We start from the raw sequence: 18,210 nt of genomic DNA, 5'->3' as shown, positions 1-18,210 counted from the left end.
ATAGGAAGCTCTGTAGTCAGTTAGCAACAGTAGGGTGGGTAGATGAGCAGAGCAAAAAAGATGTTGACAATGCATGGAAACTCACAAGGCAGTATCTGACAAAAGCAACGTATGAGATTGATGAAGAGTATAAGGTGCAGGCTAGAAAAGTGATGAGAATGGTGAGGAAAGAAAAGGTGTAGTCAAGGGAATTTTTCTGCTACATGGCAAGCAAAAGGAAGAATAATTATGGCAGACTAACATTTGTGGATCGTTATGGCATCAGACTAACAGCTGCAAAGGATATAGTGGAATTAGTGAACAAGCACTTTATCAGCATATATCATACTGGTATAAATTATCCGGTACAATATACAGAAGAGAGGCAAGTATTAGGAGAATTGAAAGTGAAAGAAACAGAGGTGTATCAGATGTTGGTTGGGTTAGATGTGAATAAGGCTGTGGGAATGGATGACATATCACCATGTATTCTTAAGCAGTGTGCACCACAGTTAGTTATGCCCTTGACCTGGTCATTTAACACCCCAATCGGCCATGATGTCTATAGAGGTCTAGCTAAATCTGGATATGATTCTGTAACGCCTATTTAATAACATAGATAAGAAGTGCAATTTGGTCTCACTATTTCATCCACCTTGGCTGGTAATTCTTGTTCCGTTGTATAAGACTTTGATCAGGCTGCACGTGGACTACTATGCCCAGATTTGGTCACCGGGTTTTCAGAAGGATGAAGAGATGTTGGAAAGGGTCCAAAGGCGACTGACTAAGGAAGTTTCTGACCTCTGGAATGTTGAGTATGAGGAAAGATTGAGAAGATGTAATTTGCAGAGTCTGGTGGAGAGAAGGAAGAGAGAGATATGATAGAGACCTACAAGTTGGTAAGGGGTTGTTATAAGATCAATGGTGGAGAAGTTCTACAGAGAATAGTGGGAGATCAGGGGAGAACCAGGGGTCATCCCTGGAAACTGTATAAAGAGGGTTTAAGTAGGGGAGTGAGAGGCTGGTTTTTTTCGTGCAGAGTTGTGAATGATTGGAATGCCTTGCCTGAGAGTGTGGTATCTGCAAGGAGTTTGAGTGTGTTTAAGACATGGTATGATGAGATGTGTGTGTGTGTAATAAAAGGACCTCCCAGATGAGTCTTTGACTCCATGAGGTCTTGGGTAATAATAATAATAATAATAATAATAATAATAATAATAAAAACTGTAGTGGTAGAGAATGTGTGAGCAACTAAACCTAATTTGAGTAGAAGCTTATTATAGTACTTTATTGTATGCAACTGCTTAAGGATTTCTGTCGCTAGCACTATGCTGCTCAATTTAGTTAAGGAATCCTAATATAAGGGGAGGGCTAGCGAGGGGCCAACCACCACTCCTGTAAAAACCCTATTGGTTATGAAACAAGCACCACAGAAGCCTTGGAATTCGGACGTCTTTGCGACGATGATTATTAATCGTTTTGGGACCTGGAATATATACGTAGTTTGGTGAAAGAAGAAGTCACATTCATTACATCTTTTTAATCTTACGACAGTATAAAATTGGACTTTGTGCTGTAAAAGAGGCACGATGGCCAGGACATGGCTCGAACCGCAATCAGAGGTACACGGCATACTATAGTGGTGATGACAGAGGACTGCGTTTTTAGTTGGTGATATTTTGTGTAATATTTTAGATTTTAAACCTGTGAACAATCGGCTGTGTACAATTAGAGTTAAGGGATGTTTTCAAAATGTGTCTGTTGTGAACTGTTATGTGCCTACTGAAGAGAGCTCGGAGGAAGCTAAAGATTGTTTCTACAAAGTGTTTGAGCATACTTGTGCTAATCTACCATCCTATGATGTCAAGCTAGTAGTGGGAGATTTCAACATGAAGCTGGGGAGAGAGCGTGTGTAGCGCCCTTTTGTGGGTAGTGAGAGCCTACATGAGGAGTGCAATGATAATGGGATCTGACTTGCAAGTTTTGCCGCCGCTATGGGATGCTTTGTAAGGAGCACTATGCTTGTGCATAAAGATGTCCACAAGCAGACCTGGAGATCGCCAGATGGTAGAACAGCTAACCAAATAGACCATATACTAGTGTATCGACATCACCATAGCTCCATCTCAAATGTGAGAAGTTTCAGAGGAGCAAATAGAGATAGCGACCACTATCTGGTAGCCTACGATTTCTGGCATAGAATTGCAGTTCAGAAGCCCGCGTGTCCTACCATACGATCGGCATGGGACCTGGACAAGTTGAAAATAGCGGAGGGCAAGCGAGCTTTCCAGTTAGAGTTGCAGAATCGTTTTGAGGAGTTACAGGAGTAAGAGGATGATCCGGATGGGATGTGGGACACCATTAAAAATACAGTCACGTTAGCTGCCTTGAGAACTGTGGGAAAGAGAAAGAGGAAGAGAAAAGCATGGCTTAATAGAGAGTGTGAAGAAGCTGTAGCGAAACGAAAGGAAGCACTATTGAACTACTTAGCGGATAGCAGGAAGAAAGCATATGAGAGGGTGAGAAGAGTGGTGAATACATGTCTACGCAAGGAAAAGCGGAAGTATCTTAATGAGAAAGTGGTTAGTATAGAAAGAAATAGGGTGACAAATAATGGACGGGAGATGTACCGGATGATCAAAGCCATGAGAGGTGCCCAGACACAAGTTGTAACTATAAGAGATGAGAGTGGAAATCTATTAACAAACTCAAAAGATGCTCTCGCTCGGTGGTGTAGATATTTTGCGAACTTGCTGAATGTCAATGCTGGAACATCAATATCAGAGGATTATACTCCTTATCAAACTGCTGAACCATTTATTGAAGAGCTGACATTTAGTGAGATTACTCGCGCTATCCACATGCTGAAAAATAATAAGGCTCCAGGAGTGGACTGCATAATGGCGGAGCTCCTGAAGAATGGTGGGAACGTCCTGCGGGAGCAGCTGCACTGGCTCATCTTGATGATCTGGTGAGAAGAACGACTGCCAAATGAGTGGAAGGAGTCACTGATCACTCCAGTATATAAGAAAGGAGATAAGGCTCAATGCGGCAACTATAGGGGCATCTCACTGCTGTCAACGGGCTACAAGGTACTGTCTAACATCATGCTAATGCGCCTCACACCATATGCAGAAATGTGCCTTGGGGACTACCAGATGGGCTTCAGGAGGAACCGTTTAACAATTGACCAATTCTTCACGCTGCGCCAAGTTTTTGAAAATTGGTGGGAATATAACCGAGAAGTTCATAATATTTTCATAGACTTTTCTAAAGCCTATGACTCAATAATATGCCCAAAAATATGGCAGGTGTTAGAAGAGCTAGGAATTCCTCGAAAACTCCAAAAAATGGTGCAGATGTGCATAGCTGGTTCAAGAGCAAGAGTGAAAGCAGAAGCTGACCTGTTGGACCCGTTTCAAGTACAGACTGGTATGAAGCAGGGTGATGGGCTTTCTCCGATTCACCTTCAATCTAGTGTTGGAAAAAGTAATTAGAAACACACAGTAAATTGCAGGTGGAGTCGACATGGGGGTGCAAGTTAGGATTCTTGGCTACGCGGACGACCTGGAAGTTATGGCGCATCAACGGGATGACGCAGTGGCATTGGTTACTGCTATTGAAGAAGCTGCAGAAGAAGTTGGCCTGAAGAAAACGCCGAGAAGACAAAATACCTTTTATGAGTTGCCATGCTGCTCAAGATCCAGAGGGAGCTGCACAGTTTGAGAGGGTGATGGTATTTAGGTACTTGGATTCTTTTGTGACTGAAGACAACAAAGTTGAGGCTGATGTCCAGCGTCAGGTAAATGCTGTGAATGTGGTCTATTATCAGGTGCGTCCCCTTTTTGCCTCGTGCTTGCTGTCTTGGACTACAAAGGTTGGACTACACAAGACTTTGATCAGGCCTGTTCTCCTCTACTGTGCTGAAGTGTGGACTCTCACGGTGAGACAAGCTTGAGAGTATTCGAGAACAAGATGCTGCGACGTATCTATGGAGGGGTCATGGCAGACAGAATCTGGAGGAGGCAGTCCAATGCTGCCATACATGCTTTATACAACTTGGCAGACATCTTGATGGAGCTGCAAGCCCGGCGTCTTCAGTGGCTGGGGCACTTGTACCATATGGGCCCTAAAAGGACTGTGAGACAAGTGTAGGAGGCCCTACCCCGATCAGGGAGGCCGCCAGGGAGACTGAGAAGGAGATGTGCGGATCAGGAGAAGGAAGACCTGCAGGCTGTTGGGCTGGAGACCAGAACATGGCAGACAGTCACAGAGGTCCATTTCCAGTGGCGACATGTGGTGTTTGACCTGTACCATATGGGCCCCAAAAGGACTGTGAGATGTGTGGGAGGCCTGACCCCGATCAGGGAGGCCGCCAGGGAGACCGAGAAGGAGATATGTGGATCAGGAGAAGGAAGACCTGTAGGCTGTTGGGCTGGAGACCAGAACATGATGGACAGTCGCAGAGGACCATTTCCAGTGGCGACGTGTGGTGTTTGAGGCCAAAAGTCCCCCCGGGCTGATAGCACCTGGCTAATGTAAATGTATGATATATCCAATTTAATTAACTTTTTTTATTTTTTTATGCCTCCAGTATAATTGTAACATAAACTCTTTGTAAGTTTTCCACCTTTTATTTTTCCACCTGCGGCATTCACCCGTTCCGCGAGCCTGGCCTGCTGCTATCACTTCATAAAGTAATTCAGGTGTATTAGGAGGAGGTGCCAGAGTTGTTGCACAAACTGAATAAGAATTTGGCAATTGGAGCTGATGGAATATCAGTACAGATGCCAAAAGAGTGTTCAGATGAACTGCTTGTTCCTTTGACTGTGTATATATACAGTGTGAGTCTCAGAATTGAGTCCAAAGGAGTGGAATGAACATATGATAATCCCATTGCAGAAGAATAGTTCAAACTGGCATGTCCAACTATGACCAACTGGTATCTCTGAGTGATGGTCAAGATTTTGGAAGCATTGGTAGAAGTCTGCATGCAGAAATGGGTTGACAGAGAATCTATACTTTGCAATGAACATTTACTGGAAGGTCACCTTTGAGCAACTTGCTCATATTTTATAATAATGTTATGGGAATGGATACACCATGATACTTTTAGATTTTGCTAAGGAATTTGACAGGATATAGCACAGAAGACTTGCATAAATGAGAATATGCAATTGGATTATAAATGAACATATCAGAGGATGGTTGGCTGCCATATGAAAAAGTAGCGCATGGGAGAACATGAGTCTGCAAGATTTGTGGTGATTAGTTATATGATATCACAAAGATCAGTCCTTGTTCCATTGTTATTCAATCTTTACATTAATGACATTAGGAAGGATTTGACAGGTGACATACAGCTGTTTGCTGATGGCGCAAAGATAGGCAGGATAATCAGGAATGTGGCTGATATACAGTACTTGCAGAATGATATGAATATGTTGGAATTGTAAGCATATGAAAATAACTGTCAGTTCAGTGCTAATAAATGAAGTTATTCACTTTGGTGTGATGAGATGATCCAATATTGTATTATACTGGTGTGGTTATGCTACAAGAAACTGATCAGATTAGGGATATGGACTTTTAGTGGATAGGAAATTGAAGTTCAAGGGCCAAATAGAAAAGACAGCAAATACAACTCAGAGGATAATTACAATTGCATGTTGAAATGATCCTCACCATGTAAGGATGAGGAAGTCATTCTGACTCTTTACAATACCTTGATATAACTTCAATTGGATTTTTGGGTGCAGATCTGGCCTCTAGGCTTTTATGGTGATGGATATTAAAGTAGAGAGTGGAGAAAGTGCATGTTAAAGATGATACCAGGATTGCAGAATGCAGATTATGAACACAAATCACAATCCTGGGACTGCAAACACTTTTCGCCTAGTCAACAGGTGAAGAAAGGGTGATATGATTGAGATTTATAAACTTCTGAAATGGTCATAGAAGATACCAGTTGATGGAATATTTCATTTTATGAAGGGTAGGAAAAGGAAGAGAGGGCAGCTATCGAAGTTGAGAATGAAGGCAAGCAAGAAGAGGAGTTGAGAGCTACACTTTTCTCTCACAGAGTGATACATAATTGGAATGGATTGCCTTTGGGAGTCATGAGTGCAAGTAGTGTGAATGAATTCAAGAAAAGGTCTGATATCTGATGTGGGCAATATATGGACTTCCTTGATGAATCCCTGTCTCCCTGGAGGGTCTCCCTTAATAATAATAATAATAATAATAATAATAATAATGCAGATAATAAATAAGAGTGAAGATACTGTGCACCCTTGTCTTACACCTGATTTTACATCAAATCATTTTCCCAGATCTCCGACTGTAATGATGGACTTACTATTTAAATATAGCCTAATAACACTTGCCTGTATAATGTCCTGTTCACCCCATATAATTGTAGTTTTTGAACCATTTTTCCTTTGGTTCCTTTTCATGAGACTTTTGTAGATCTACTTAAATCCAGATCCATGTTATATTTCAATGATTTCTCAATTATTTGTCTCAAGTGAAAATCTAATCCTGAAGCCTCTATTTAATCTGAACCCATTTCTTCTTCGTGTCTCTCTTAAACAATTTTTTTGCAACTTTTCAAGAGTGTTTGTATAAATCTAGCTGGAACACTCAGTAGGAAAATGCCTCTGTAATTCTCATTCAGTTTCATTTATCTTAACAGGTGGTACTATGAGAGCTCTACTTCAATCATCTGGAATTTGACCATCTGAACATGCCTTCTGAATTATGTAATGTAACCACAATAAACCTTTTATCTTGCAAATTTGAAACATATCCAAAATTTCTTGCTTTCATCAGGTATCTGATGGTTATTCTCCTATCTTAAGTATTGAAATGTACTATTGACTACATTCCTTTTCAATATCTTCTAAAACTATTCTGTCACTATTTGTGTCATTTAGGTCTTTTGAAGTAATTGCTCCAAACATCTACAGGATATCTTTATCTAAAACTATTCTGTCACTATTTGTGTCATTTAGGTCTTTTGAAGTAATTGCTCCAAACATCTACAGGATATCTTTATTTTTAGTTTTCACGTCATGATTATCATGTGTGATTCCTTTTAAAGTACTCTGATTTATTCTTTGATAGTTAATAGTTTGATATGTTGCTATTCTGTAAGCAACAACACATTTTTTTTGTAACGCAATCAATCACTTAGTATGGTTTATAGTATTAAAATTATTATTATTATTATTATTATTATTATTATTCAGAGCTCCATGGAGTCAAGAGACTCATTGTGGGAGGTCCTTCTTAGAAAACACAAAGTCTATCATACCACTCCTTGAACTCATTGACCGTTCTTGCTCTCACCACTCTCTTAGGGCAATGCATTCCACAATTCAACCATCCTCCATGCAACGAAACCACTCCTCACCCTCTTGCTCACAGCTTCCTTTCATAAATTCCAGGGATGGTCCCTAGTTATTGCTCCTTCCCACTATCAAGCGAAAGAATTTCCCAGTGTCAACCCTGTAACCACCTCTGAACAGTTTAAAAGTCTCAATCATATGGGGCCAGTGGTTTTGAGGCAGTATGGTGTGAGATAGAGGTGAATAGAATCAAATACTTCGTGGGATGTTGTTATAGACCTGGTAATGTGGATGGTGGTGATAGTGAAATGTATAGTCAAATAAGCCAAGCAAATAAGAAAAGGGTGATCATTATGGGTGATTTTAATTATGGCAATATAGACTGGAATGAAGAGATAGCAACTGGAAGTAAAGAAAATGAGTTTCTTGAGTTTTTGAGGGATAACTACCTCAGACAGTATATAACAGAGGGCACAAGAGGATTAAGGGTCTTGGATTTGGTCATCTCATCGGAGGATGTAATTATCAATGAGGTATCAAATCATCCACCAATTGGCGAAATTGACCATGAGGTGATTACTTGGGTGATTGCCAGCAGTGCAAGGACCCCTGTGAAAAAAGGGTATATGTGAAACTACAAGGGGGGTGATTATGAAGAGCTCAGGAGACAACTTGCAGGTGTAGCATGGAATGAGGAGTTAGCTGGAAAAGAGATCAATGCAGCTTGGGGGATTTTCAAAAAATATTTAGTGGATGCAATGTCTAAATGTTTACCACAGGTGAGAAGGTTAAATAAGGTAGGTATGAAATGGATGAATAAAGAGATTAAGCATGCAATACAGAGAAAAAGGGCATTGTGGAGGCAGCATAAGAGAAGTGGAAGTAACCAATTCCATGAGGTCTACAAGGACGAAGCAAGGAGGGTGACTTAGTTGGTGAGGGTAGCTATAGAGAGGTATGAACAGCAGTTAGCTGATGAAGCCAAAAAGAATCCTAAGGAGTTCTTTCGATATGTAGCAAGCAAAAGAAAGAATGATTATGGAAGGATGACATTGATTGCAGAAAATGGTATAAAGACAGCTGTTGCAGAATGTGTGGTGGAGATACTTAATGAGCAGTTCATAAAGATCTTTCAATCTTGTGAATGTGACTTCATGGAGAGATTAAGAGCAGTTGATGATGGGGAGGAGAGACTGATTGTAAGTGAGCAAGAGGTGTTTGGGGAGTTGAGTAAACTAGATGTAAATAAGGCTGTGGGACTTGATAATATATCACCGCGTATTCTGAAGGAATGTGCCAGAGAGTTGACACCTGCCTTGACATATTTTTTTAATATGAGTCTTGCGCTTGGTCAAGTCCCTAAAGAGTGGAAGGAGGGCAAGATTGTGCCACTTCATAAAGGAGGTGATCGAACTTAAGCATCAAACTATAGGCCTATCTGTGTGTCAGGTGTTGTGGTTAAGTTGTTGGAGAAGCTTGTGAGAACTAGGATCGAGAGTTGGGTTGACAACAATGGTATAATCTTTGATGGACAGCATGGATTTGCTAAAGGGAGGTCGTGTTTTAGTAATCTACTTACTTATTACAATAAAGTGACTGCTTCCTTGGACAGAGGAGAAGGATACACAGTATACTTGGAATTTGCAAAAGCTTTTGATAGAGTACCTCATGATAAGTTGACAGTCAAACTAGAGCAGATGGGGTTGGATATTAGAGTAGTGCATTGGATTGGAGACTGGTTATCTGATAGGTATCAACAAGTTGTGTATGGGGGTGCAATATCCAGGAAAAGGAAAGTCACCAGTGGAGTGCCTCAGGGATCTGTTTTAGGGCCATTACTATTTAACTTGTATATTAATTTAATGATATTGGCGAAGATTTGGATGGAGATATTCCGTTGTTTGCAGATGATGCAAAGTTGGGACGAACCATAAAGAGTAGTGAAGATGTTGTGGCCTTGCAAGAAGACTTGAATAAATTGAGTGATTGGGCAAGCAAATGGGGATGTGAGTTCAATGTTGCAAAATGTAAGGTTTTAAAATTTGGAAAACAAAGATGGGATGCAGAATTTATGCTTGGTGAGAATATATTGTTGGAGGTAGAGGAAATAAGAGATCTGGGAGTGATAGTGGATTAGGATCTAAAATTTAGGGGACACATCGCCAAAATTGTGAAGACAACACAAAGACTTCTGGGAATGATGCGGAGAACACTGACGTGTAGAAGTAGGGAGATCCTTGTTCTATTGTATAAGGCTTTGATTAGGCCACACATGGACTATTGTGCCCAGATTTGGTCACCGGGTTTTCAGAAGGATGAAGAGATGTTGGAAAGGATCCAAAGGCAACTGATTAAGGTAGTTTCTGACCTCTGGAATGTCGAGTATGAAGAAAAATTGAAAAGATGTAATTTGCAGAGTCTAGTGGAGAGAAGGAAGAGGGGAGATATGATAGAGACCTACAAGTTGGTAAGGGGTTGTTATAGGATCAATGGTGGAGAAGTTCTACAGAGAATAGTGGGAGATCAGGGGAGAATCAGAGGTCATCCCTGGCAACTGGATAAAGAGTGTGTGAGTAGGGGATTGAGAGGCAGGTTTTTTTCATGCAGAGTTGTGAATGATTGGAATGCCTTGCCTGAGAGTGTAGTGTCTGCAAGGAGTTTGAATGTGTTTAAGACCTGGTATGATGAGATGTGTGTGAGATAAAAGGACCTCCTAGATGAGTCTTTGACTCCATGAGGTCTTGTTTAATAATAATAATAATAATAATAATAATAATAATAATAATATTACCTCTCCTTCTATTCACCAAACTCTGCAGCTCACATTCCCTCAGCCGATCCTGAACTGATATTGTACAGTCCTGAAACCATTCTTTTCATTCGTTTTTGAACTTTTTTAAAATATTTAAAGGTTTATGTTTTTATCCAATCAGCCAGGTTGCTTGCTCTTTTAAAAAACATTAAGGGAAGTTACTAAGTTTTTATTGTGAATTTAAACAGCTCTCATTTTCATTTCAGTTTCAAAAAGCATTCTCTCAGAATTATTACATTAGTAATAATCTTTCCTGAATATCAAGTAACAATTCATAATAATCATAATTTTAAAAATTATGAAAAGGTGTAAACATACCCAGCGTATGTGGACATTCATCACCTGCAATAAAAATGCAATAAGTAAATAAATTATTTGCATATTCTACAAAAGATTTGTATTTTGTTCAAATGCAAAATAAAAATAGATTGAATTCGATAATTTTTTTTTTCAATGACAAAGTTATTATTCTAATCACATATACATAATATTTATAAACATAAAATTGAAGAATTAGAATCACATTTTCTGTTCCTAGATATATACTGAGTACAGAATGTTGAGTAAATAATGTTACACAAATATGCATAAATATTAATAATAAAAATCTACTTGACATTTCTTTCACAAAAATATTTACAATGGTTCATTTTATATGCTAGTAGAGATATTTTTCATTTTAATGATATTAATTATGGAATAATATTACTTAAATATACATTATTCATGGGGGTGCTTAACGGTGAAAACTGTATAACTGAGAGGAGTCCTCCACATAGTCTTTAACTGAATGCGGAGAACCGACCAGGGCTTCTGACCTAATGTCCAATCCTCACCTTCTCGTGGTGCACCCTGTTGGGTATTTACACGGATACTGAACGAACGAGGATGGGCTAGCAATTTGAGATTTAGCCGACCAAATTGTATTCTTATTGGCTTAAACCAATATAGAAAATGATGGTACAATATGACAAAATTTCATGCCAGCTGGGGCATCGCCTGGTTAAACAAGGCCCCCAGTTGTTTTTGCCAGGGAACCAGGGCGAACAGCAAAAAGTCACCTACTGGAACAAATCCGAAAGCACACTCCAACTCAACATTGCCAGAGTTAAAGATCGGTAATATCAACATAAGAAGCCTGAATGGCAAAGAAATGGGGCTAGCTGAAGAATTAGATATGTACCAGATCGACATAATAAGGGTGACTGAAACAAAAAAGACAAAAACTGGTGAGATCTTTCTGAGCAATAAATACAAAATGTTATATTCAGGTAATGACAATCAAGGAAAAGAAGGAGTAGCCATAGTATTCAACACAAAATAGGAGGCTAATCTTCTTGAATGGTAGGCAGTCTGAAGTAGAGTGATGTGGGCAAATATCAGAATGGGAAATTGGACAATGAGACTTATTTGTGCTTATGGTCCCACAGAAGGTTCTAATGAAGTAGAAGTGGAGTAATTATTTTGATGCTTTAGAAAAAGCAACTGACACAATGAAAAAGGAAAAGTTGGTCCTTGTTGGGGATCTAAATGGCAGAGTAAGAAATGATTGTCAGACACAAAAATATTTTGGGAAAATCTGGAGAAAAGAGCAAAGCTAATAATAATGGCAAATACCTGTTGGATTTCTGCTCAGGACATGGACTGGTTATTACTAACACAATGTTCCAACATAAAAATGTGCACAAATTCACATGGAGAGAGAGAGAGAAGAGGCAAGGAATATGAAAAGTCTCATTGACTATGTTATTGTTGATAGTGATGTTTTCCCACTGGTCCAAGACACCAGGGTGTACAGAGGATTTGAAATTGAAAGCGATCACTATTTAGTCTTGAGCAAGATAAAATTGAAATTCATATTGAAAAGAATAACATGTAAGAAAGTTTTAAAGCGAATAAAAGTTGAGCAGCTCTCAAATGTGAACTGTAGACTAAAATACACAAAGATTATTGAAGAAAAAATGAAAGAGTTTGAGAACAGGAATCTAACCTTGGAGATTCAGTGGCAAACTCTGAAGAAAACATTGATTGATTCTGCCAGAGAGGCATGTGGTGAGGTTGTCTGCAAAGATAAAAAAATTAGAACTCCCTGGTGGACACAGGAAGTTAAAGAGGCAGTAAAGGAAAAGAAGAAAGCATATCAAAAGTTCATGGCAAATAAGTCAGCTTTTGCTCTTAGCGAATACAGAGACAAATGTAAGAAAGTGAAACACTGTGTAAAACTAGCTAAACGAAAGTCATGGGAAGACTGTGGCAAGAACATAGAAAATAAATATCATGAAGGTGGTAAGATATTCTGGAGGTTGTTGAAGAAGCTTAGAAATGGAGGAAAGAGTGCTGTAAAAGGAGTTAGAGATGATAAAGGTGACATGAAAATAGGAGAAAAAGATATCCTTGAAGTATGGAGTAATTACTTTGAAAAACTGCTAAAAGAAACAAGCAGTGATGATAGCACAGTGGTATAAAACACTGACTATGCATGCAGTCAGGAATGCATATCCCTACTTGAAGTAGAAAAAGCCATCAAAGGCTTGAAATGTGGAAAGGCAGCAGGAGTAGATGATATCCGACCAGAAATGCTGAAGTATGGTGGTATAAAAGTCTTACAGTAACTGCACTGCATAGTTCAGAAAGCCTGGACAGAGGGACAAATTCCCGATGATTGGAGTAGAGCTCTAATAGTACCCATATATAAAAAGGGAAATAAAACTGAATGTGAGAATTACAGAGGTATTTCCCTACTGAGTGTTCCTGGCAAGATCTATGCAAGTATACTTGAGAAATGGTTGAGAAGAATTGTGGAAGAAAAGCTTGCTGAAGAACAAGCTGGATTCAGGCCAAACAGAGGCTATCAGGATCAGATCTTCACTTTACGACAAATAGTCGAGAAAGCATGGGAATATAACAAAGATCTGTATTTAAGTTTTGTCGATTTGGAAAAGGCATATGACAAGGTGCCAAGAGAGAAGCTATTCAATACGCTACAGTTATATGGTGTCAATGGGGAATTATATCAAGCAATACTTTGTCTTTATTTGAGTTGTAAGTCAACAGTTAGAATTCAAGGAAGTACAGGAAGATGGTTTAATGTTAAATCTGGTGTGAGACAAGGATGTACATTATCCCCTCTGTTATTCATTATCTATATGGATCACATTATGAAGGAAAGTGGTGTTAAACATGATATCAGAATTGGAGATGTTAATGTCAGCTCTTTGCTTTATGCAGACGATGTTATACTTCTAAATAAATAGACAGGAAGTATGACAAGTATGACAGGAAAAATAGACGTATGAACATGAACAAAATGAAGGATAGAGTGCTGTATGGTGACTCGTTAGTACGAAGTGTGTTAGTAGAGGATTTGACAAAATCGTACCAACCTGGATCGACCATAAAGGATGTAACTGAGTCTGTTAGAGAGCAAAAGGAAAGGGTGAAAGAAATGATTGTTGTGGCAGGTACGAATGATTTGAAAGGAGATAAAATGGAAATGATAGAAGGCCTGAATGAATTGTTTGAGGTAGCAAAAGAAAAGAGTGAGAGAGTTAGAATGATTAGTCTTTTGCCACGGTATGACAGTGAAATGTTTAAAAAGAGGGCCATAATTGTGAATGACTTTATGCGTGGGTTATGTATGATGAGTGGTGTGGAATTTGTGGATGTGTAGAGTGAGTTCGATGTGCGAAAGGATCTTTATAAGATGGATGGCTTGCATTTGAATGGTTACGGTGTAAGGAGACTTGAGAAAGTGTTGCTGAATGTAATGGATGTGCAAATTCAGGGAAACTAGATTTATTAGGGGGGGGGTAGATATACAGTACTTATGGAGGCTGTTGAATGTATGAATGAATATAATATGCCCGAGCGAATAAGGACAACAAATCAGAGTGGAATAGTTAATATAAAGCATCAAGGTAGGGTTGGGGCTAATGGGGTCTTAAATTCATGTACACTAATGCTAGGATGTATTAGGAACAAGAAGGAAGAGTTTTTGGCCATGGTTGGCACTTCCAGACCACAGGTTATTGGTATTAGTGAATCATGGCTAACTGTAGATGATACAGCTAGTGGGATTGAATGTGATGGGTATAGTGTGTTCAGGAATGACAGGGAGAATAAAATAGGGGGAGGAGTATTGTTGATGATAGCTGATGAGCTACAGCCAAGGAGAATAGAAGTTGAATTGCAGGATAGAGGAAAGAGCACATTTGAGGCCATTTGGTGTGAGATTGTGGCTAGCAGAACTAAATATACAATTGGGTGCTGCTATAGACCAGGCGATGTAAAAGATGGTGGTGATAGTATGCACAACCAAATAGAAGAAATGAATGGAAGGAGGATAATTATTATGGGATATTTCAACTATGGTCGCATTGACTGGAGTGAGGAGAGGACACACGGGAGGAAGGAATTTGATTTTATGCAGTTATTAAGGGATAACTATCTGCGACAGCATGTAATGGAAAATACTAGGTGTCAGAGAGTGCTTGACCTAGTAATTACATCTGAGGATTTGGCTGTAACAAATATGACCACACTGCCACCAATTGGTGAGAGGATCATAGGGTCTTGACTTGGGAGGTGGCTAAAGGTGTGGAATTTTCAATTAAGACAGGGTACATGTGGAATTATCGGGCTGGAAAGTATGACAAGCTTAGGAGTTTGATTGGTTCAGTGCCATGGCATGTACAACTGCAAATACTAGAAGTTGATAGTGCATGGGAGGCAGTTAAGAAGTGTTTGCATGAAGCAATAGCTGACTGTATACCTAGAGTCCGAATAATAAATTAAGTAGGGGTTAAATGGAAGAATAACACCATTAAGCTTGAGCTGCAAAAAAAGAAACAACTATGGAGGGAATTTAAGGAGAAAGGTGACTGGCAGGCACATGAACGGTATAAAGTGCAGGCCAGAAGGGTAACGAGCGTGGTTAGAAAAGTAAAAAAGGATTACGAAAGAACATTGGCCATGCAGGCTAAAGAGAATCCTAAACAGTTTTTTAGATATGTAGCAAGTAAAAGGAAAAATGTACATGGCAGATTGATTTTAAAGAATGCCAATGGTAGGGAGGTAACTGAATCAGTTGATATAGTTGAGTTAGTGAGTGAGCACTTTGCAAGTATATATATCATCCAGGTGGTGACATTGCAGAAACGAATAAACCAGTAGATTATACGGAAATATGGTGAATGAAGTGGAGGTGAGTAGTCTATTACATAATCTCAATGTCAATACATCCATGGGATTGGATGGTATACCAGCTCGTGTTGTACGAGAAGCAGCTAAAGAACTGTCAGTACCCTTGACCATTTTGTTTAATTTGAGTCCCGAGGGGGAGTGGAAAGAGGGGAAAATAGTTCCACTGCATAAAGGGTGTTCCAAGACTGCTGTTGTAAATTACCGACTGATTAGCATATCAGGAATCATTGTCAAGGTCTTAGAGAAATTAGTCAAGAAAAGAATACGGGATTGGATAGATGAAAATGGGATATTGTGTGGGAGACAACATGTGGTAGATCATGCCTCAGTAACTTGCTCACATTTTATAACACAGTGACGGCTGAACTGGATAGGGGTAATGGGTTTATAGTGATACTACTGGACCTTGCCAAGGCCTTTGACAGGATACCACATGGAACCCTAATCAGTAAACTGGAGCAGATGGGTATAGATATAGGGTTGGTGAGATGGATGGGAGGGTGGTTGAGGGAGAGATACCAGAAAATGGTTTATTCAGGAGTGGAGTCTAAAAGACGGCTTGTGACTAGTGGTGTGCCGCAGGGCTCTGTTCTTGGACGACTGCTTTTCAATTTGTTCATCAATGATATAGGAAAGGATTTGAGAGTAAGTGTTCACTTGTTTGCTGATGATGCAAAGTTGGGTAGAGCAATTGTTAGTGCACAGGATGTCAAAATTTCACAAGATGATTTGGATAGTTTGGAGGACTGTGCTAGGAAAAATGGATGTCAATTTAATGTGGCAAAGTGTAAGGTTATGCACTTTGGGGTGAAAAGAATAGCAGCAGTATATTGCATTGGTGGAACCGTACTCCAGGAGATTGATGAGGCCAGGGATTTAGGAGTGTTGGTGGATAGGGAATTCAAGTTTAGGGGGGCACATTGCAAAAGTGACTAAATCAGCTCATCAAATCACTTGGTTTCTGAAAAATACTTTAACATGCAGAGACAAACAAGTTGTTATTCCTCTGTATCGAGCCTTGATAAGACCCCATCTGGACTACTGTGCCCAGTTATGGGTACCAGGATTTCTTTGTGATGGGGAGGAAGAGGAGAGGATCCAGAGACAAGTGACCAAGATGATGGAAGGTCTGTGGAATGAACCTTATGAGAATAGGTTGAAGATTTGTGGGTTGCAGAGATTGGACAATAGGCAAAGGAGGGGGTGATATGATTGAGACATTCAAATTACTGAAGGGTTTCTATAAGATTGATCAAGAAGATATTTTATAAAATATGACTGGTGGTGGGAGGACAAGCAGCATGCATGGAAGCTGGGCAAGAGTGTGGTTGACAAGGGAGTTAGAGTTAGGTTTTTTACTTGGAGAGTAGTGAATGAGTGGAATAAGCTTCCAGAGTCTGTTGTGGTGCTATGACCGTGAATAAGTTCAAGGCAAGGTATGATAGATACTGTGTCAATGTCGAATAGTTGTTCTTGACATGATGTTAGGGCCTCCCTTGATGTGTCTGTCGACTCCTTGGAGTTGCCCGGAACAATAATAATAATAATAAATCTGCTGCAAGTTTGCAAGATTCCCTGACTAAATTGAATAACTGTTGTAATAGATATGGTATGAAGGTCAGCATTAAAAAGACAAAGACAATGAAAATAGGTAGAATTGTTGAAAATGTCAACTGCGTTGTGAACAGGGAACCTGTGGAACAAGTAAAACATTTTAGCTACTTAGGCACGATTTTTGCTAAAGATGGTAAATTAAATATCGAAATAGACAACAGAATCAACAAAGCTGGTATGGTGGGCAGTCAATTGAATAAATTCATATGGAATAAGAGAGAAATTAGTCAGAACACTAAATTAGCTATATACAAGACGGTGTCCAAACCAGTTTTAACTTATGGATCTGAGAGCTGGGTCAGAAGTAAAACACTTGACCAAAAAACTAGAGATCGCAGATATGAGAGTCCTGAGAAAGATTAGAGATGTGAAAAGATGGCATCAATGGCAATATCATATTAAAAACGAGGATATTAGGAAAGAACTTGACATTGTCTGCATCCAGGAGTGCATTAGCAGAGCTAATCTCAGGTGGTATGGTCACTTAAACAGAATGGGTGAGGAAAGATTAGCAAAACAAGTGTTCTCTGCCTGGTTGGCAGGAAAATGACCCAGAGGAAGCCCAAGACATAGGTGGATTGATATGGTACAAAGTGCCTTAGATGATAGAAATATAAGATCTGATAATGTTATAGTCTTGACAAGTAACAGACTGATTTGGAGGAAAATTGTAGATAGGAAGTTAGTAATGATGTAAATTTTTCATGTAGTACTATTTTTTTTCATGTAGTATCCTGTACACCCTTTTTCTTTCTGCATTTTATCATTTGTATTTATATTTCAATACTTTTTTATATATATATTATGTATTTAATACACATATTTTACAATATATAATTTAGTAATATTGATAGTAATAATAATTCAATATCTATTTCAAAGTTTATTATAAATTAAAGATGCCAAGAAGTTATATTCTAAGTTTCATCTTTTATCCAAGTATAAGCAAATAAAGTTTATACATAAAATATTGTACATGAAACATAAATAATAGTCATCCCTGGAAACTGTATAAAGAGTGTGTGAGAGGCAGATTTTTTTTGTGAAGAGCTGTAAATGATTGGAATGCCTTGCCTGAGAGTGTGGTGTCTGCAAGGAGTTTGAGTGTGTTCAAGACACGATATGATGAGCTGTGTGTGTGTGTGATAAAAGGACCTCCCAGATGAGTCTTTGACAACATGAGGTTTTGGGGTAGTAATAATAATAATAATAATAATAATAATAAATTCACTTCAGAACTGAACTACTTGTATA

At 39.1% G+C, this 18,210-nt stretch overlaps 1 protein-coding gene across 1 annotated transcript in view; it reads right to left on the bottom strand.

The window, feature by feature from the left end:
• LOC150101230 (MAM and LDL-receptor class A domain-containing protein 2-like) overlaps positions 1-18,210 on the bottom strand; it is a 1,363,156-nt gene that overhangs the window by 229,033 nt on the left and 1,115,913 nt on the right. The window contains exon 43 of the mRNA XM_090402193.1: positions 10,459-10,482. Coding sequence (XP_090258319.1) covers positions 10,459-10,482 — 24 coding nt within the window. The remainder of the gene's footprint in view (positions 1-10,458; positions 10,483-18,210) is intronic.

Source organism: Typopeltis vanoorti, chromosome 12 (assembly GCF_054136105.1).
Source record: "Typopeltis vanoorti isolate ZY-2024b chromosome 12, IOZ_Tvanoo_1.0, whole genome shotgun sequence".
Lineage (NCBI taxonomy): Eukaryota > Metazoa > Arthropoda > Arachnida > Uropygi > Thelyphonidae > Typopeltis > Typopeltis vanoorti.
Note: the sequence above shows the minus strand (reverse complement) of the source record. Positions and strands in the feature narration are given on the sequence as shown.